The sequence below is a fragment of the Globicephala melas genome, chromosome 13, assembly GCF_963455315.2.
Source record: "Globicephala melas chromosome 13, mGloMel1.2, whole genome shotgun sequence".
NCBI classification, from domain to species: domain Eukaryota; kingdom Metazoa; phylum Chordata; class Mammalia; order Artiodactyla; family Delphinidae; genus Globicephala; species Globicephala melas.
This window is the reverse complement of record NC_083326.1, coordinates 89,525,421-89,547,536: the sequence shown is the minus strand read 5'-3', so window position 1 is coordinate 89,547,536 and position 22,116 is coordinate 89,525,421. Positions and strand designations below refer to the sequence as shown.

The 22,116-nt window shown below is 43.7% G+C and overlaps 2 protein-coding genes across 7 annotated transcripts in view; one reads left to right on the top strand and one right to left on the bottom strand.

The window, feature by feature from the left end:
* Nucleotides 1-7,243, bottom strand: part of LOC115855126 (zinc finger protein 26) — a 95,120-nt gene extending 87,877 nt beyond the window's left edge. Inside the window, exon 1 of the mRNA XM_030859872.3 lies at nt 6,813-7,243. Coding sequence (XP_030715732.1) covers nt 6,813-6,845 — 33 coding nt within the window. The 5' untranslated portion in view covers nt 6,846-7,243. The remainder of the gene's footprint in view (nt 1-6,812) is intronic.
* A 13,573-nt stretch (nt 7,244-20,816) lies between these two features.
* Nucleotides 20,817-22,116, top strand: part of ZNF605 (zinc finger protein 605) — a 36,294-nt gene continuing 34,994 nt past the window's right edge. For 4 of the 6 annotated variants that reach the window (XM_060310046.1, XM_060310043.1, XM_060310042.1 and 1 more), the window contains exon 1: nt 21,418-21,894. The gene's annotated coding sequence lies outside the window, so the exon portion shown is untranslated. Of the gene's footprint in view, nt 20,889-20,959; nt 21,086-21,417; nt 21,895-22,116 lie in introns of those variants that run through there. The other 2 variants (XM_030859876.2, XM_030859877.2) reach the window with 2 other exon arrangements.

The window sequence follows — 22,116 nt, the reverse complement described above, 5'->3', positions numbered from 1 at the left end:
CAGTGTGAGAACGAGCTCTGAGATTTCTTCGGGAAGAGCCTTCCACGCAGCATGAAAACAAAGGCACAGGCCTGCAGGGCTCAAGGACGTGGTAAGGACTTGGATTTCATTCCACAGGAGGAGAAGCCCCCGGAAGGCCTTGGAAAGGGTGGTGCGCTCTGACCCCCACCTGAGACCATTCTGACTGCCACGGAGAGGGCAGGGGTCCTAGTTCCAGTGAAAGATGAAGGTCCCTGGGGCTGGAGTAAGAGCACTGGGGTAAGGAGCCGTGGTTGGGTCCCAGGCATCCAGTGAAGCCAGAGGCAGAGACGCCCCGGTGGAGACGACAGCGCAGAGAGAGAGAGAAGGACGTCGAGGAGAAGGCAAGGATCTGGCCAAGCAAACGGAAGACACTGCCCTCTACAGGTTGGGAAGCCTGCAGGACGAGAAAGGGAGGGATGGGGGCTGAAGACAAGGAAGCAGCAGCTAGAGGAGCCCCGACTGACGCCCTAACAGGCTCCTCCCCAAGAGCGCTGCCTGCAGCGAGGGGGGCCCCGGGGAAGACACAGTGAGTGCAACTCTGGGGGAGCCTCAGAGGCCAGTGGAAATGCAGGGTAGAGCCCTGTCACAGGCTCCAAGCGATCCCTGTCGTGCTGGGGACTGACCGCCCGATGACAGGAGCTTCCCTTCCCAACCCACGAGGAACTCCCACAGGGACAAACAGTGAAGTGGGAATAAAGAGAAGAGCCTCCCATCTCCCACAGCCTGAGTCGGGGAAGAAGAGGGGTTGGAGTGTAGCCTGGACTTTCCAACGCCTCGAAGTTAACTGACATCCAAATACTTGGCTCTTGCCAAGATGACTGCCAGGGCCGGGGAGGGACAGCTGACAGGGCACGTCTGAGGTCGTGATGGAGAAAAATGAAGCCATGACATCAAGCCCAGGGCATTCATGCAGGGGGGAGGAGAAACAGGAAGCAAGGCCTGAGGCAGATGCCACAAGAGCAAACACAGACCAAAGAGACAGGATGGAAGAAGAAAGGGGTAGAGCAGAGAGTGTATTTTATTTTAAGCCTTTTGCTATTTTTAAGCTTGATAAGAATAAAAACAAAATACAAAGGAAATACTACAAAAAAATTTAATTGGGCAAGCATAATCAAGAAATGAGGAGACTTCCCTGGTGGTCCAGTGGTAAAGAATCCGCCTTCCAATACAGGGGAAGTGTGTTCGACCCTTGATCGGGGAACTAAGATCCCACATGCTGTGGGACAATTAAGCCCGAGCTCCGCAACTACAGAGCCCGCGTGCCCTGAAGCCCTCGCACCACAACTAGAGAGAAGCCCGGGAGCTTCCCTGCTGGCACAGTGGTTAAGAATCCGCCTGCCAGTGCAGGGGACATGGGTTCGAGCCCTGGTCGGGGAAGATCCCACATGCCACGAAGCAACTAAGCCCGTGTGCCACACCTGCTGAGCCTGCGCTCTAGAGCCCGTGAGCCACAACTACTGAGCCCGTGTGCCACAACTACTGAAGCCCGTGTGCCTAGAGCCTATGCTCTGCAGCAAGAGAAGCCACCACAATGAGAAGCCCACGCACTGCAATGAAGAATAGTCCCTGCTCCCCGCAACTAAAGAAAAGCCCTTGTGCAGCAGTGAAGACCCAACGCAGCCAAAAATGAATAAATAAATAAAATTAAAAAAAAAAAGAGAAGCCCGCGTGCCACAAGGAAGAGCCTGCCCCACAATGAAAGATGCCGCAGCTAAGACCTAAAGCAGCCAAAAAGATAAAGAAAATAAATAAATTTTAAAAAAAGAAAAGAGGGAATGACCAAGACAGGGTGCATAACTCTAAGATAGAAAAGGGATTTTAAAATTCATAAACGATCACTATACACAAGCAGTTCTGCTATAATGTGATGTTACCAAAAAAAAAAAAAAAAAAATCACCACTATGCAAAGTCTCCGGCTTATGGGAAGAGCAGGGTTGGGGTGTGACACCTTTGTAGCACACATGAAAAAAGAAAATCAGGAACCTTAATAAAAACAGTAGCAGTTTTATACATGTTTGATTTGAGAAATACTACCATAAATATGGCACTGTACCTTGAAAAACGCCTGACGTTTGGGTGTCAGAAGGGCCGTAGGTTAGTATAAAGTGGCGAAAAGAGGCTTGCCTGAAATCAGTCAGAAAGCTCACATTGTTCCCTAAGGTATCAATCATGTTGAAACAAATTTACATCCTTAAAGCAAACATGATAGCAGAACTGACTGTATTTACAAATTTCTTCCAGTAAATTTGAAAACTTAGAAGAAATGGAAAATTTCCTAGGAAAATAAAAGTAATCAAAATTTGCCCAGAAAGAATTAGGAAGACCAGACTGACTAGCCCATGGTCATAAAATAAACTGAAACAGTAATCAAAGGTATACCCTCTCCATAAACACAACAGTCCCACACTATCTTGAAAAGTAAGTTCTATCAGCATCCAAGGAACAGAAAATTTCTCCCATATCTAACCTGATGTAGAGCCAGGAAATGATAGGAAACCCATCACACAAAACCTGTATAACCCTACAGAGCAGGCAAGGACTGCACAAACTGTAGTCCAATCTCATTTATTAAAAATACCTAGATAAAGACACTAATAGAGTAAAACAAATCCTGTACATATATACATAGCAAACTATGAATGAAGTTTATCCAGAAATTTAAAGGACAGTCCAAACTTTAAAAAAACAAAACACAACCGTATCAAAGAAATAAGTAACGTTAGTACATTAATGGAGGACAATCATCTCAATAGATGAAATAAAGTACTATGAGGAAATTTAACGCTTTTAAAAATCGGAATTCAGTTTGTTACAGGTAAAAGTAATTTCCCTAAGCCTATAAAAAAAATCATACTTTGTGTGAAACTAAAATCAGGAACAAGACACGGACGCTCACATCAACTCTGCTAGTCAGCACTGTCCCAGAGGACCCAGCACAGCAGGAACAAAGCAAAATGCCAGCGATAAACACTAAGCAAGGAGAAGAAACTAGTGTCATTATTTACAAACATCTGATTTTCTGACTAAAAAACCTAACAGAAACAGCTGGCATAACATGAGAACCAATAAGAAACATCAGCAGGGTGGCAGTTAAAAAAAAAAAAACCAACATGTAACAGCTCTTTCATACATCAACAGTAACCAACTTGAAAATGTAATAAGAACCACAACAAATCTAGAAAGTACTCAGGAATAAAGCTTAAAAATAGAGAAAAACAACGAAAAATACACATGTGATAAAATACATAAATGCAGAGGCAAAGAAAACACAATAGCCCAGATATGGAAGCAACGTAAGTGTCCAGTGATAGATACAGAATATGTGCTACACAAGCACACACACACACACACACACACACACACACACACACACACACATACACACGAACATTACTCAGCCATTAAGGAAAACCCAAAATCTTGCCATCTGTGACAACTAGAACTAGAGGGTATTATGCTAAGTGAAATAAATCAGACAGAAATACAAATACCATATGACCTCACTTATATGTGGAATCTAAAAAATTAAATGAACAAATAAACAAAACAAAAACAGACTCATAGACACAGAGAGCAAAAGGGTGGTTGCCAGAGGTAGAAGGGTGAGTGAAATAGGTAAAGGGGATTAAGAGGTACAAACCTTCATTTATAAAATAAATTAGCCACGGGGATGCAGCATAAGGAATATGGTCAATAATACTGTAATAACTTTGTACTGGGACAATTACCAGCCTTGGGGCAGTGATCATTTCATAATGTATGTAAATGTCAAATCAGTATGTAGTACACCTGAAGCTACCATAATATTGTATATCAACTAAATTTCAAACATTTTTATATTTTTTAAAAAAAGAAAAAAAAAACAGAGGCCTGAGTAGTCGAGTAACATTTATGATATGTACACTCAATGTGGTATAAAGATATTAATTTTCAACAAATTAATTTATAAATTCAATGAATTCTCAATCAAAATGCTAAGAAGATATTTCTTTTCTAACACTTATTCACAATAAATAAAATCATACGTTTGGACTACCGCTGCTACAACTAAAAAATTAATGGTAAAGTACAATCCTCATGAACATCAGAGACCCACGGAAGCAAGGAGGACTAAATGAACCAAATTTCAGAGAGAGGAGAGCTCTTTCCAGGTGAGCTAAGAGCTGGCTGGCTGTTTACTTCGCCAAGGGCATTTGTCCAGCCTGAGAACAGGTGGGACGGGGTCAGCTGAGACAGAGGACGACACCAGGAGAAAGAGAAACCAGTGGAGCCTTCGATGTCCCCCTGGACAGCAGGCTGTCCCCCTGGGGCATTTTCTGAGTGCGGTCAGTACAGGAACTGGGCGGGAATGGCAGACTGACTCTCCCATAGTCTCAAGGCACTTAGGACACAAAGTACTGCGAGGGAGGAGCCTGCGATCGGCACACCCCGCTGAAAATACAGGTGAACCGAGTCGAACTAAAGCAGCACCCCAGCCCCAAACCAGCTCAATGTCTGTTTAGATGAGGTGATCAGTCACTCCCCAACTGCACAACAGAGGAGAGGGGAAAGAGGCTCTGGTAGAAAGTAACATTGAACTTCAGTCTCTGTGGCTGTTCCCTTTATACCAATTCATGTACACATACACACAAGTAAAGAGAGAATGACAGAGCTAATCTGGGGAATCTGGGTGAAGGGTGTGTTTTTTTTTTTTTAATACAATACAGATTATTTTATACTATTCTTTTAACTTCTCTAGTTTGGAAATTATTTCAAAATAAACCATAAAATGTAATAAACTTTAGGGCTTTCCAGATGATCCTTTGCCTACTGAAAGGGCCCTACACAATCTGGCCTTGCTCTCGCACGCTCCCTCCCCATTCCTGCCGCACGCCTTCTTTCCACTAGACAGGGCACCTGCTGGTTCTCACCTTAAGGCCACTGACTTAGCTGCTTCCTGTTCTGTGCCCCCATACTCCCATGATTATCCAGCTGTCATTCAGATTCTGCTTAAATGCTGCCTCAAGACAAGGTTGCCAGTCTGAAGTAGCCACCCAGCCTCTCAGTGCATGAGCATTCACAACTTTGTTCATGGTGTTCCCCTGGTATGTCTTACCGTCTCCCATACCCTTCACGGGGTCATGGGCCCTGTCAGTCTTGTTCACCCCTGCATGCCCTAGAAAATTACCTGGCATAATAGTCAATAAAGGCTTGCTAAACACGTGCACTCAAAAACAAGGAAATACTGTCTACATTTGTTCAAGTCTTTTAGGTCTTAAGAGGCAATAAGAGCACAGGCTCTGAAGACACTCTGCATGGGTCTGAATCTCAGCTCTGCCACCCTCGTGTCCTTGTTTCCCTTACTAGTTTGGGACCTGGCAGGCTCCCCAGTTTCCTCAGCTGTAAAATGGGGACATACTTGCCTCACAGGGCCGTGAGGTGCTAATGACATCACACACACAAAGTGGCTAGGCCAAGAGTGGTGCCTATTAATATTATTCAACAGTTGTGAAGTCTTCTTTTTTCAGGTCCTGTACCCTTATGGTCACTTATTTTATCTTTTCCAATTGCTATTGCAAATACGTTTTCTCTCGTTGTACTCTCTGTATAGTTATTGTTTAAAAGCAAAAAGTTCATTGATTTTGAGGTTAACTGTACCCCTCCGGCCGCCCCGGTGAAATCCCTTCTCCCCTGACACCCAAACTCTTCCTGTCACACTTGATCACCTAAAAAAGTGTCTATACTATTACTAATCGCTTCTCTACATCCTGCTGCCCACAGTCGCATGCAATCCCTTCGCCTCTCAGGAACTGACCACCTGCACCACCCCCGACATTCTCTCTGCTCTGGAAAAGCTGCTTAAGACCCACATTCTGAAGTCCAGGCGGCACCTTTCGGCCTCATGAAATACTTCTGAGGCATTTCGTTATCATGGCTTCTAGGAAGCTCTCTTCTCAAATTTGCAGCGGAAGAAACCACTCTCCAAATGTTCTGTCACCTCCCTTGCACCCCAGCCCTTCGGCACCGCCGTCCTGGTTGCCCCCGAGTCCTCTACTGGTCCCTCCTGGGGCTCTACTCGTCGTACCCTGCGCTCCCCCGAACACAGGCGCCTTTAATCTGCACATGTTAGTTGAAAACCCCTACCCAAGCCTACAGACCCGACGACAGGCACTGCGCTTCGAACACCTACAAGCCCGCTCGGCCCCCGGATACCTCTTCCAACAGTGTTCTCCAGGCCGGAAACACGAGCAGCGCGCCAACGGCTCGGTCCACTGGCCCTCTCCCCTCGCGACGCGGATCCTTCCGGCTCTGAGCCCTCGAACCCGCCCGCCACCCTGCCCAGCGACCACCCTCCACAAGGGACCGCAGCTCCTCGAAAGCAAGAAACGTACGTAATTCTTCGCACTGCCAGCGCCAGTCTCAGCGTCAGCACACAGACACTCGGTGTATGAGCATCTCAACAAGTGAATGAACAAAGAGGAGGTTAATTTCCCTGATGGGGCCCGAAAGGGCTGGACACGAAGACAACTCCGTACTTGTGTGTGAGAAACCTGAAACGACAGAGGATCACTTCCTTCACGAGGACCCTCGCTGCCCTCAGAATTCAGGGGCCGCTGTAGACCATAAAACAGGGTACCTGCCGAAGGACAGGGCACCGGACACAAAATGCCCGAAGACGAGGAACGTTCCTGGAGACCCAGGCGGACGGCGGCGAACACGCGAGTTCAGGCCCTGGCGTGGCCGTCACGGGATGAACACGGCTACGCTCACGGCCCAGTCAGCTTGCGCAAGGGAGAAAGTCCCGACTCACCCAACACGAAGCTGTCCGGGACCTGCTGGCCATCCCGCGCTGTTTCGTGCAGGGTCTCCCGGCTGCTCCCACCCCGCCCACCCAGCAGGGGCTTCGCGCCCCACGGAGGGAGGGTCCGCGGGCACCAGGCACCTGCCCGTCGGGGCTGAGTCCCTCGCAGGGACGCGGGCTCCGGGACCGGGCGGGGGGAACCGGGGCGATGAGTTTGTACCGTTCCGCAGCCGTGAGGCGGGAGGGACCGAGGCCGGGCTGGCCGCCTCTACGCCCGGATCGACCGTGGGGGTTCAGGCGGCCAAGAGCCTGGTGCGCACAAGACGTTCCGGGCCAGGGTACCTTCGCGTCTCCGCCAGCTCCGCGGCCAAGGAAACAGTATGTCCCCGGCCCGCCTCTGTGCACAGTCGCCCCGCAGGCTGCAGCCCGCTAGGCGCGTACTCCGCTGAGGCGGGGGTGCGGCGCACGCGGAAGTACGTCACGCGACCGGGAGCGGCCGGCAGAAAACGACATCTCCCAGAACACTCTGCGGAGGAGGCGGAGGGCCTGGGGAGAGCGGCGGAGGCTGACGGGGAAGGCGGGCTGGCTGGCTTTGCAAGAGCCCGGTGCTCCTCCCTGCCAGCGCCTTCCCGGGCAGAGTCCCTCTCCGTGCAGCGGCTGGCGCTCGGGTTTGGACGCCACACCGGGTAGAGTTCCGACCGGAGGGCACAGCGGAGAAGAACACCGTGTGAGGCTGCAAGCTGCAGTGCACAGGGTTATAAAACAGTTGTGAATATCGGTAGATGAAAAGAGAAATAGAAGTACATCACTAATGGGAGACATGAACATGCTAACTCTCCGTCCGAGACAGAGCAAACAATAGCCGACTGAAAAAAAACGCACAACCTAAACGTTGAGACTTAATGTTTTATTTTATGGCCAAAACTGAGGACTTAATCTTGGGACACAGCATCTTAGCTCTGAGGGGCTGCTCCAAAGAGGCAAATGGGGAAGCCAGGATATTATAGGAGTTTTTGCAACAAAGAGCAGGTAGTCGGAACATCAAAAGATTACTGTTGATTAAAGAAAACCACACATCTCAAGTTAAGGAATTTAGGGCTTTTTCTTGTTGTTGTTGTTACTTTTACCATAAGGAAGAGATTTATTTATTTATTTGTTTTGGTAACTTTTACCATTAGGAAGAGATTTTTTTATTTTTATTTTTTTAATTTTTATTTTATTTTTGAATTTTACTTTATTTTTTTATACAGCAGGTTCTTATTAGTCATCCATTTTATACATATTAGTGTATACATGTCAATCACAATCTCCCAATTCATCATACCACCACCACCACTTTCCCCTCTTGGTGTCCATACGTTTGTTCGCTACATCTGTGTCTCAATTTCTGCCCTAAAACCGGTTCGTCTGTACCATTTTTCTAGGTTCCACATATATGCGTTAATATACGATATTTGTTTATCGCTTTCTGACTTACTTCACTCTGTATGACAGTCTCTAGATCCATCCACGTCTCTACAAATGACCCAATTTCGTTCCTTTTTATGGCTGAGTAATATTCCATTGTATATATGTACCACATCTTTACCCATTCGTCTGTCGATGGGCATTTAGGTTGCTTCCATGACCCGGCTATCGTAAATAGTGCTGCAATGAACATTGGGGTGCATGTGTCTTTTTGAATTATGGTTTTCTCTGGGTGTATGCCCAGTAGTGGGATTGCTGGGTCATATGGTAATTAGATTTTCAGTTTTTTAAGGAACCTCCATACTGTTCTGCACAGTGGCTGTATCACTTTACATTCCCACCAACAGTGCAAGAGGGTTCCCTTTGCTCCACACCCTCTCCAGCATTTGTTTTTTGTACATTTTCTGATGATGCCCATTCTAACTGGTGTGAGGTGATACCTGATTGTAGTTTTGATTTTCATTTCTCTAATAATTAGTGATGTTGAGCAGCTTTTCATGTGCCTCTTGGCCATCTGTATGTCTTCTTTGGAGAAATGTCTATTTAGGTCTTCTGCCCATTTTTGGATTGGGTTGTTTGTTTTGTTAATATTGAGCTGCATGAGCTGTTTATGTATTTTAGAGATTAATCCTTTGTCTGTTGATTCATTTGCAGATATTTTCTCCCATTCTGAGGGTTATCTTTTCGTCTTGTTTATAGTTTCCTTTGCTGTGCAAAAGCTTTTAAGTTTCATTAGGTCCCATTTGTTTATTTTTGTTTTTATTTCCATTACTCTAGAGGGTGGGTCAAAAAAGATCTTGCTGTGAATTGTGTCAAAGAGTGTTTTTCCTGTATTTTCCTCTAAGAGTTTTATAGTGTCCAGTCTTACATTTAGGTCTCTAATCCATTTTGAGTTTTTTTTGTGTATGGTGTTAGGGAGTGTTCTAATTTCATTCTTTTACATGTAGCTTCCAGTTTTCCCAGCACCTCTTATTGAAGAGACTGTCTTTTCTCCATTGTATATCCTTGCCTCCTTTGTCATAGATTAGTTGACCATAGGTGCGTGGGTTTATCTCTGGGCTTTCTATCCTGTTCCATTGATCTATATTTCTGTTTTTGTGCCAGTACCATATTGTCTTGATTACTGTAGCTTTGTAGTATAGTCTGAAGTCAGGGAGTCTGATTCCTCCAGCTCCGTTTTTTTCCCTCAAGACCTCTTTGGCTATTCGGGGTCTTTTCTGTCTCCACACAAATTTTAAGATTTTTTTCCCTAGTTCTGTAAAAAATACCATTGGTAATTTGATGGGGATTGCATTGAATCTGTAGATTGCTTTGGGTAGTATAGTCATTTTCACAATATTGATTCTTTCAGTCCAAGAACATGGTATACCTCTCCATCTGTTTGTGTCATCTTTGATTCTTTCATCCGTGACATACAGTTTTCTGAGTACAGGTCTTTTACCTCCTTAGGTAGGTGTATTCCTAGGTATTTTATTCTTTTTGTTGCAGTGGTGAATGGGATTGTTTCCTTAATTTCTCTTTCTGATCTTTTGTTGTTAGTGTATAGGAATGCAAGAGATTTCTGTGCATTAATTTTGTATCCTGCAACTTTACCAAATTCATTGACTAGTGCTAGTAGTTTTCTGGTGGCATCTTTAGGATTCTCTATGTATAGTATCATGTCATCTGTAAACAGTGACAGTTTTATTTCTTCTTTTCCAATTTGTATTCCTTTTATTTCTTTTTCTTCTCTGATTGCCATGGATAGGGCTTCAAAACTATGTTGAATAATAGTGGTGAGAGTGGACATCCTTGGCTTGTTCCTGATCTTAGAGGAAATGCTTTCAGTTTTTCACCATTGAGAATGATGTTTGCTGTCGGTTTGTTGTATATGGCCTTTATTATGTTGAGGTAGGTTCTCTCTGTGCCCACTTTCTAGAGAGTTTTTATCATAAATCAGTGTTGAATTTTGTCAAAAGCTTTTTCTGCATCTCTTGAGATGATCATATGGTTTTTATTCTTCAATTTGTTAATATGGTGTATCACATTGATTGATTTGTGAATATTGAAGAATCCTTGCATCCCTGGGATAAATCCCACTTCATCATGGTGTATGATCCTTTTAATGTGTTGTTGGATTCTGTTTCCTAGTATTTTGTTGAAGATTTTTGCATGTATATTCATTGGTGATATTGGTCTGTAATTTTCTCTTTTTGTAGTATCTTTGTCTGGTTTTGTTATCAGGGTGATGGTGGCCTCGTAGAATGAGATTGGGAGTGTTCCTTCCTCTGCAATTTTTTGGAAGTGTTTGAGAAGGATGGGTGTTGGCTCTTCTCTAAATGTTTGATAGAATTCACCTGTGAAGCCATCAGGTCCTGGACTTTTGTTTGTTGGCAGATTTTTAATCACTTTCAATTTCATTATTTGTGATTGGTCTGTTCATATTTTCTATTTCCTCCTGGTTCAGTCTTGGAGGGTTATACCTTTCTAATAATTTGTCAGTTTCTTGCAGGTTGTCCATTTTATTGGCATAGAGTCGCTTGTAGTAGTCTCTTAGGATGCTTTGTATTTCTGTGGTGTCTGTTGTAACTTCTCCTTTTTCATTTCTAATTTTATTGATTTGAGTCTTCTCTCCCTCTTTTTCTTGATGAGTCTGGCTAATTGTTTATCAATTTTTTTTATCTTAAAGAACCAGCTTTTGGTTTTATTGATCTTTGCTATTGTTTTCTTTGTTTCTATTTCGTTTATTTCTGCTCTGATCTTTATGACTTCTTTCCTTCTACTAACTTTGGGTTTTGTTTGTTCTTCTTTCTCTAGTTCCTTTAGGTGTAAGATTAGATTGTTTATTTGAGATGTTTGTTGTTTCTTGAGGTAGGAATGTAATGCTATAAACTTCCCTCTTAGAACTGCTTTTGCTGTATTCCGTAGGTTTTAGATCGTCATGTTTTCATTGTCATTTGTCTCTAGGTATTTTTTTATTTCCTCTTTGATTTCTTCAGTGATCTCTTGGTTAGTTAGTAACATATTGTTTAGCCTCCATGTGTTTGTGGTTTTTATCTTTTTTGCCCTGTAATTGATTTCTAATCTCATAGCGTTGTGGTCAGAAAAGATGCTTGATATGGTTTCAATTTTCTTAAATTTACTGAGGCTTGATTTGTGACCCAAAATGTGACCTGTCCTGGAGAATGTTCCATGCACACTTGAGAAGAAAGTGTAATCTGCTGTTTTTGGATGGAATGTCCTATAAATATCAATTAAATCTATCTGGTCAATTGTGTCATTTAAAGCTTGTTTTTTCTTATTAATTTTCTGTTTGGATGATCCGTCCATTGGTATAAGTATGGTGTTAAAGTCCTCCACTATTATTGTGTTACTGTCGATTTCCTCTTTTATAACTGTTAGCAGTTGCCTTATGTATTGAGGTGTTCCTATGTTGGGTGCATATATATTTATAATTGTTATATCTTCTTCTTGGATTGATCCCTTGACCATTATGTAATGTCCTTCCTTGTCTCTTGTAACATTCTTTATTTTAAAGTCTATTTTTTCTGATATGAGTATTGCTACTCCAGCTTTCTTTTGATTTCCATTTGCATGGAATATCTTTTTCCATCCCCTCACTTTCAGTCTGTATGTGTCCCTAGGTCTGAAGTGGGTCTCTTGTAGACAGCATGTATATGGGTCTTGTTTTTGTATCCATTCAGTGAGCCTGTGTCTTTTGGCTGGAACATTTAATCCATTCATGTTTAAGGTAGTTATTGATATGTATGTTCCTATTACCATTTTCTTAATTTTTTTGGGTTTGTTTTTGTAGGTCCTTTTCTTCTCTTGTGTTTCCCACTTAGAGAAGTTCCTTTAGCATTTGTTGTAGAGCTGGTTTGGTGGCGTTGAATTCTCTTAGCTTTTGTTTGTCTATAAAGCTTTTGATTTCTCCATCGAATCTGAATGAGATCCTTCCTGGGTAGAGTAATCTTGGTTGTAGGTTATTCCCTTTCATCACTTTAAATATGTCATGCCACTCCCTTCTGGCTTGTAGAGTTTCTGCTGAGAAATCAGCTGTTAACCTTATGGTAGTTCCCTTGTATGTTGTCATTTTTCCCTTGTTGCTTTTAATAATTTTTCTTTGCCTTTAATTTTTGTCAATTTGATTACTATGTGTCTTGGTGTGTTTATCTTTGGGTTTATCCTGCCTGGGACTCTCTGCTCTTCCTGGAATTGGGTGGCTATTTCCTTTCCCATGTTAGGGAATTTTTCAACTATAATCTCTTCATATATTTTCTCGGGTCCTTTCTTTCTCTTCTTCTTCTCGGACCCCTATAATGCAAATGTTATTGCGTTTAATGTTGTCACAGAGGCCTCTTAGGCTGTCTTCATTTCTTTTCATTCTTTTTTCTTTATTCTGTTCCATGGCAGTGAATTCCACCATTCTGTCTTCCAGGTCACTTATCCGTTCTTCTGTCTCAGTTATTCTGCTATTGATTCTTCTAGTGTATTTTTCATTTCAGTTATTTTATCGTTTTTCTCTGTTTGTTTGTTCTTTAATTCTTCAAGGTCTTTGTAAAACATTTCTTTCATCTTCTCAATGTTTGCCTCCATTATTTTTCCAAGGTCCTGGATCATCTTCACTATCATTATTCTGAATTCTTTTTCTGGAAGGTTGCCTATCTCCACTTCATTTAGTTGTTTTTCTGGGGTTTTATCTTGTTCCTTCATTTGGTACATAGCCCTCTGCCTTTTCATCTTGTCTATCTTTCTGTGAATGTGGTTTTTGTTCCATGGGCTGCAGGATTATAGTTCTTCTTGCTTCTGCTGTCTTCCCTCTCCAGTGCTTTTTTTATGTATGGGAAGATGCAAAGTCTGGACTCACTGAAATCGTTCTTTTGATATGCACCTCAGCTATCTGGGGCCAGGATCCTCCGTTTTCTCATCCTGAGTTTCCTCAAGGCTCACAATCAGGGCAGCTGTAATGTGATGGCTTGATGGCTGCAACATCCTTTGTTTACTGATATGGCAGGCAATATTTAACTATAAATTAATAGCATAATTTCAAAAGGTCTTTCTGCCTGAAAATCTTTTTTTAAAAAAATCTTTCTATTCAACAAATTGTGAGGGAAATACAGACAAAACCGTATACAACACGGTACAAGAATTTGTGGGAGAAACTTAAAGCAGTGATGACAGGGAATTTCATAATCTTAAGTAATTATAACAGTAAAAACAAAACAATAAGTGAGTTGAATTCTCAAAAAGCTAAAGAACAAAGTAAATCTAAAGAAGGCAAAGGAGAGGAACTATTAAAGATAAAAGCAAGAAACTATCCAAAATTAGCAGGAACAGAAAAGACTGAAATAATACTATGAATCCACTCAAAGTAACTGACAAATATAGAACACTGTCTCTAAAGATTGTTAAATATGCAAAAATTTTACATTTTTACATGTGCATGGATCATTCTGCAAGATAGGTCCTATGTTGGACCACAAAAAAGTCTTAATAAATTTGAAAGGATAGAACTCATAAAAATTATGTTTTCTGACAACAGTGGAACTAAATTAGAAATCAACCCCAGAAAAATTGTAGGAAATCCCCAGGTTTTTGGAAATTAAAAAAAAAAAAACATTTTTAAGCAATCCCTAACTCAAAGAAGAAATCATAGGAAAATTAGAAAATACTTTGAACCAAATTAAAATGCAAATACAACATATCAAGAAGTCTAAATCACTAGAAATTCAAATCCTGAGCTCTTTCCTTTATTCCACTTACCTCCCATTTAATCCTCCCTTTCTATTTGAACCCAGACCTGCTCAGTCACTGTTATGGTTTCATAAAATTCCCAAGCAAATTGTATTTGTAACAAGTCCCAAACACATTCTATGCCCGGTTCTCTGATTGAAGGAAACTCAGCACTTAAGATCTTTCTTAGGCTGTCCTACCATTTGGTTTGCCATTTTATGTCATTTAAGTAAATTTAAACGGATAATCCCTAATCTTACTGTCTTTCCAGATCTTTCCATATTAGACCTTAGTCTCCTGTTAATCCAAATCTCCTTATTCATAATTATGAAACTTTTGTTATGGTGTAAAGCTGCTACTGCCTTAAAACAATGCAGAACTATTTTTAGGGAAGAGGGTCTAGGATTGCTATTGGGTATGAGGGAACGGAAGGAGGTCTTGGAAAAGTGAGTGAGAGAAATAGACATCTGTAAGAATAATTAATGACAGTGTATAGACAAGAGGAGACCAACGAGGACATTTCAGTGTGTAGGATATGACAGAATACAACACAAAGAAAACCATTCTGTTCATAGAAGATTAGGGACAGTAATCGGGGCAACTGCATGCAAGAAGGAAGTAGAGCTGCAGCAATGAATAAATACATACCTTTTTGTTTATATATTTTTCAGTGATTTAGCTTAGGTTGTTGTTTTTTTTTTTAATTGGCATGGAAACTGATGCTGGAAATGAGGTGGGAGGTGGATGGGCTCTGGGGCTGAGCAGCTGGAATTTGTCAAGCTGAGTAAATTGGGGTTTGTCTCCCCCGACACTTCAAGGAAAAAGTTAATGGCAGGAGCTGAGCTCTGTTGGAGTAAAGAGATAAATGACCACATCTACCACTCCGGAGGTCAAGGAGACCTCCCCAACTGCACAAGCACAGAAAGGCTCCTCAGGGGTCAGAAAGGGAGGGGCTGCTATCCCATAATAGGTGCTGTCTATCTCCCAGAGACCTCCACGGTGGAATCCATCTTGGCTAAAAATGCGCGCACATGGGAAGGGCCCTGGGCCAGGTCAGATGTTGGAAACAAAGCAAGATTATTGGCCAGAGGAAAACAAAGACTCAGAAGCACTGCCCTCAGTGATTTAACTCACCTCTCTGGCGTGCTCCTCATTAAGGAGGATGCATGCACTCTTTTCCTGGTGCGTATTTCTGCCTTGCTTCTGCCTTAAGTAAATAAACTGCTTCTCTGTGTGCTCTCCCATATGTTGTGCTGTGTCTCTAATAATAAATTTTGTGCCTGTTTTCAAGTTTTTGTCTCCTTGAAAAACTTTTGTTTTCAAAGAGGACAGGAGCCAGGGCAGCTCTGCTTCTAGCCTCTAGCTTCTGGTGGTCTAGTGGTTAGAATTCCTGGTTTTCACCCCAGCTACTCAGGTTCAATTCCTGGGGAGGGAACTAAGATCCTGCTTCAAGCCACCACTCACTGCTGTCTCCCTGAGATCAGAAACACCATGCCTAATTAATGCAGTAAATTTGTATTAAGAGTCGTTTGGATACAAATGCCAGAAATGTAGCTCAAACTAGTTTAAACTAATAGAGAAAATGTATTAGTTTTATAACTGAAGGGGACAAGCAGTGGGCTTCAGGAATGGCTGGACTCACAGCTTCATTCGCCATTACAATACTTTCTCCCTTTCTCTATTCTTCCCAGTTGGCCTTTTCTCATGTAATATCAAAGTAAAACTCACCCTACTTTCATAATCGTTCGGGAAAATATGCGGGGATGGACTCTCATAGGGTCAGATGCCCATCCCTGAACAAGAATCACAATGACTGATGGTCCAGCCCTTGCCCATTGTATAAAACCAATACTTCATTGTCTGAAGCTTTACTGAACCCACATGGACTAAGCATAGGAGAAAGGTTGTTTCCCAAAGAAAAACTGAGATGAATTATCAGAAGAAAAGGAATGGATGTAGGGAAGGCAAAAATAGATTTTCTCAGGTCCTCTAGTTCTAGAATTACTGACTCCCCTGATACATGAATTCACCCTGTTCCATGGGACAGTCACAGCATGAGGAAGCACTGTACACATTTTGAATTTGCTCAGGTCATATTGCAAAGCCTCCAAATTCATTCTTATCTATCCCAGTGAATTTTGATCCCACCATATTTATGAACTGTGGTAGGACTTGTAATTTGAACCATGTAAATTACTCCTATGGCCTTCATATCACATATCATTCTTTGTTTCCTCCTTGTATATCTTTATTTTTTTCTCTACTTAAATTCTAAGCTTCGGGTAAGAAAGTGCTCCTATTTATTTTGCTCCCCATTTTGGAAACAGTAGTTTCTCTTTAGATATTGAATTGATTGGTTTATTTATATGGAAGATGCCTAGAAAAATTATTTCTCCATTTTTAAAATTGTCTTTTTCATAATAATCTCTTCTCAGTCTCAGCTTCCCTGATCTTCCATTCTCTTTCTGTGCTTTTATTTTGTGTGTGTGGGAAATCTACTATATAAGCCTAGGACTTTAATACTAAGGGACTCAGCAAAAGATGAGACAAATGTATTTCTCTAACAGACACTTATAAACTAACTGGAACAAGAAGTGTACACAGGTAGCAGGTTGAGTTTTGCAGGAAGCGGACTTTGTAATGGAGGTTTATGAGCAGGTGATTTGTAAGGGAATGAGGGAAGCAGGACTGGAAGGAAGGGAAATTTGAACAGAGATCCATTTACAAAGGAGGCCTCAGCTAACCCTGCAAAGGTCTCTGAAGCGGGCCCTTCAGATATATCCAAAATTGAGGCAAAGGGGTGGGGACTTTGTACCCCTATATGGACCAGTTGTTGGATACAGGCTGTCCCCAAGGAGGAGGCTAATCTTGGGTGAGGCAGCTCCTTCAGCTGAGGGCAATTTCTTGAGAGGGACTCATTTGTGGCCTCTTAGAAGGCACCACAATTGGTAGCTGGAGGGATCAGTGTCTCAGTCCTTAAGGAGGTTCTGGGTCGCACACCAGAGCACCCATGACAACATACAAGGCAGTAAGCCTCTGAGATAAGATTTTGCAGAAAAATCAGTCTATTGTTACAAAGTCAGCTTTTAAAAAGAACTAGGGGGACTTCCCTGGTGGCACAGTGGTTAAGAATATGCCTGCCAGTGCAGGGGACACGGGTTCGAGCCCTGATCCAGGAAGATCCCACGTGCCACGGAGCAACTAAGCCCGTGTGCCACAACTCCTGAGCCCATGCGCCAAAACTACTGAAACCAGTGCTCTAGAGCCTGCGAGCCACAACTACTGAGCCCGTGTGCCTACAGCCCATGCTCCGCAATAAAAGCCCGTGTGCCTACAGCCCATGCTCCACCATGATGAGAAGCCCACACACCGCAACGAAGAGTAGCCCCCGCTCGTCACAACTAGAGAAAGCCTGCGCACAGCAACAAAGACCCAACACAGCCAAAAATAAATAAATAAATTTATAAAAAAGAACCAGTTGGGGCTTCCCTGGTGGAACAGTGGTTGAGAATCTGCGTGCTAATGCAGGGGACGCGGGTTCGAGCCCTGTTCTGGGAAGATCCCACATGCCGAGGAGCAACTGGGACTGTGAGCCACAACTACTGAGCCTGCGCGTCTGGAGCCTGTGCTCCGCAACAAGAGAGGCCGCAATAGTGAGAGGCCCACGCACGGTGATTAAGAGGGGCCCCCGCTTGCCACAACTAGAGAAAGCCCTCGCACAGAAATGAAGACCCAACACAGCCATAATAAATAAGTAAATTAATAAATTCATACCCCTAACATCTTCAAAAAAAAAAAAAAAAAGATTAGCACATTAAAAAAAAAAGGAACCAGTTGTAGGAGTGTTAACTAAATTGCTTACTTAAAACACAAAACCAAACCTTCTTTGACACATAAAAAGGCACTACGTAGTTGATCCAACTTACTTAGGAAATCAACTGATTTATCACAATAAATTAGCACCAAAGGAAGCTAGGTGAAAAATGAATACAAAATTAATAATTTTCACCATATCATCAACAAATTGTAACCAGGTGTTGGGCTCATTACAAAGAGTGATGGAGGCGCAAAGAACAATGTCAAGGTCGTCAAGATCGAGACTCTACAGGGTATCATAGTTAAGATGTAACTAGAGGGGCTTCCCTGGTGGCGCAGTGGTTGGGAGTCCGCCTGCTGATGCAGGGGACGCAGGTTCGTGCCCCGGTCCGGGAGGATCCCACATGCAGCGGAGCAGCTGGGCCCATGAGCCATGGCCGTTGAACCTGCGCATCCGGAGCCTGCGCGTCCAGGACCTGTGCTCTGCAGCTGGAGAGGCCACAGCGGTGAGAGGCCTGCGAACCGCAAAAAAAAAAAAAAAAAAAAAAAACCTTAATAAAAATAAAAATACTTAAAAAAAAAAAAAAGATGTAACTAGCAGCAGTAAACACTCTAAACTTTCACTGACAAAGAGGATGAAGTACATACCTAAGTGCTCAGGTCATCTTGTTCTGTTGATCTTGAACAGAAGTTGTCCACTTCATGCAGTCATCTGCTTCTGAAAATTTCCTAACACCCTTCAGTGTGAGGCCTCCAGCTGGTACTGTTTCCCAGTTATTTAAGAATGACAAGTCTTGGGACTTCCCTGGTGGTCCAGTGGTTAAGACTCCACGCTCCCAATGCAGGAGGCCCAGGTTCCACCCCTGGTCAGGGAACTAGATCCCACATGCCACAACTAAGAACCCAACACAGCCAAATAAACGAATAAATATTAAAAAACAAAAACAAAACAAAAAAAGAATGAGCAGTCTTTACTTGAGACCAGGATCAACAACCTGGAGATTTAATGTTGAGTTTGTTAACAATACCGTTCATGTAAAGTTAAGACAGAAAATGTATGACATATGATAAACACAGTCTGCGTGTAGTAAAAGTATACATGGAATGGCAGGCTATACAGCACATTCATTGCAATGATTGCCCCAAGAGGAATGGTAATAGGAAGAAAGAGACTAAAGGCTCAGAGAACAGCAACTGAATATACGGTGTTATAATTTTTGTTTTTTGATTAAAGAAGGATCTGAATCAAATATTACCAAATATTTGGTAATATTCATATTACCAAATATGAATATCTGATCATTTGACTGTTTATGATCTCATTCTCTATACTTTCGTGTATTTTTAAAATATTCTCAATTTAAGAAAACAATATTGGTGATAGTTTTATGATTTCTAATGATAATACTTCTCATAACGTTATCCATTTATGAGACATTTCACATGTTGTGGTAGTAGTATCTTAACACTTCTGTGTGCTTTTTTTTTTTTTAATGGACATTCTAGGACATTCTCCCTGACATGTGGGATCTTCCCAGACCGGGGCACGAACTCGTGTCCCCTGTATCGGCAGGCGGACTCTCAACCACTGTGCTACCAGGGAAGCCCTGTGTGCTTTTTTTTTTTAATGGACATTCTAGGTTGAATTTATTTAAAGATTTTTTAAATTTGAATTTGAATTTGAATTTATTAAAGATTTTTCAGTATTTAATTAGATGATGATGCATGATCCCCTTTAATCTACTGATATGGTGAAAAGTCCTGCAATGACTTCTACTTGTTCATGATATGTTTTTAAATGTATTGCTTGATTCCATTTACTATTTTTTTTAATTTTTCACATGAATATAACTGAAACTGCTTTACACTTTGTTTGTTTTTTTAAATTTACTTTTGGTTATGGTATAACTATTTTGCTACCTTTGTGTTAAGAAAAGGGTTCGGTCTAGATTTTTCTAGAAATTGTTTGGTAAGATTATACTCCTTGATAATGTGGAAGATTCACCAAGGAAAACATATGAGTCTGTAGCTAAGAACTGTTTTTTAAATTTTATTTTATTTTATTTTTGGCTGCATTGGGTCTTCGTTGCTGCGCACGGGCTTTCTCTAGTTGCGGCGAGCAGGGGTTACTCTTCGTTGCAGTGCGCGGGCTTCTCATCGTGGTGGCTTCTCTTGTTGCAGAGCATAGGCTCTAGGCCCGCGGGCTTCAGTAGTTGTGGTTCGCAGGCTCCACAGCGCAGATTCAGTAGTTGTGGCGCACGGGCTTAGTTGCTGTGTAGCATGTGGGATTCTCCTGGACCAGGGCTCGAACCTGTGTCCCCTGCATTGGCAGGTGGATTCTTAACCACTGCGCCACCAGGGAAGCCCACTAAAACATTTTTAACCATCACTCTAGGTCTAAAAAGATATTATTTTCTTAAGTTAATTACCTAACTATTCCTTTAAATCACGTACTTCATTAAGTTCTAAATTTATTAACATAGTTCCTAGATTACATATAATTGAGCAAAATATTCCTTCACAAATATTTTAATTTGTTCTTTTTGGCTAATTTTCTTTTTTCATTACCAATTGTTTTTGCTGTTTCTTCTCACTTTTTGATAAAAATCTCTAGTATGATTTTATATTTTATTTTAAAAATTGGATTTATCAAGTTTAGTTTTTTCTATTTTAATTCCTTTTATATTCTGCTTTTATATTAATTTACTTCTCTTCCCGTAATTACATTTTATTTCTCCCCAAATCCCTCATTTCATTTATTTTCATTCTTTTTGTTAGTACTGTTGGACTGGATAAAACGTACCTATACTACTACTTTGATTTTATAAATTACTTTTCTCTATGATCAAAACTGGAGCACATTGAGGGGTCGGGGGGAGCGCAGGCTACATCCCACCGTCTGAACCGGGAGCCCCAGGCAGCCGCAAAGAGGTTGGCACCAGGAAACCTCACCCCTGTTCATCAGGGAGGCGTGCCGCGGAGCCCTCTGGGAAATGTAGTTCTAAAGCGAACGGGGCTCCGGGAAATGTAGTTCTGCGCGGACACTCCCGCGGCCCGGCCGTGTCCGCCTCGGCGCCGTGGGCCAAAGGGGTAAGGGTGTGGGGGGCGGGGACGGGACGGGGGGGCTGCGGGCTGGCGGTGGCCTCAGCGTCCGACCGGGGCCGCGGTGACCCCGGCGCGGACCGGCTCGGGGCTAAGCCGGCGTGCGCACGAACCGGCTCCCGGAGCCGGGTGCGGGGAAGGCGCGAGAGGACGGCCCTGCCGCGCAGGCGCCGATTCCGGTCCAGGTCGGGGGGCGCTGTGGGGGAGGGGCGTGGGGCGGCAGAGGGGAGGGGCCGCGGGGGCCGCGGGGCGGCCGGGCAGCGGGGAGGCGGGAGGGAGGGCGACGGTGGGGAAACGCCTGCGGGACAGGGGTCTGGAGGGGCGGGTGTGGGCGGCAGTGATGTGGGAAGCAGGAGGGAGATTTGGGGGGCAGGGCAGGGCCTCCCGTGGTGGTGGGAGAGGAGGGGCTGTGCGGGGAGACGGTGGGGCTGATGAAGCTGGGGACACTTGGCGGGCGAGGTAGTGGAATGTCTGTGAAAATCAGTAATTCGGGGCCAGGGAGGGGTGAGTGGTTGTGAAGCCGGCGGAGGGAATTAAGTGGATGGTGGGGGCCTCTGGGAGGGGCCTTTGGGGGGACCTTAGCCTCGGGGGCTGGAGGCAGCAGGCCCCGGGGGTGAGGGAGCCCGGAGGCTGCCCTCGGGAGTGAGTGGAGGGCTGTGCGGGGCCGGCGTGTGCCCTGGGGATGTGGGTTCGGGTCTGTGTGCAGCGATAGTTAAGGCTCTAGCCGTCCATGATTTGCGTGCTTTTGGCTTGGCGACGGGGCGCGAAGGGATGAACGACGGGGCTCTGTGGGCGCGTGGGGGGCACGTAGAGGCCCCGGAGTGGTCGCACTGAGGAATTCGTCGGCAGGAGGGGCCGCTGGTTGCTGCAGTGTTGGACTGTGCCTGAGCCGTGTGCTCCTGGGAAGACCCCCCCCGCGGGTTCCGGGAAACAGCCGGCTGCAAAGAACCCCCTTCCCACACGATGCCCTTGCTTGCCTGTGACGAGGCCGGAGGTAAATGTGACGCAGCCCCTCTCATCTTTTGCCTCATCAGTGATTAGCTGAACTGTTTGTTCTCACTGATCAGAACGCTTAGAAACCAAATTTGGGTCAGCTTCTCTCCTTCCTGCAGTTCCCTGAACTCTGGGCAGTAGGCTTGAGCAGCTTGTAGCCCGCCACTGCGCCCAGAACTGGCCGACCTCCGGTGAGATGTCCTCTCGTCTGCTGTCTGGTCCC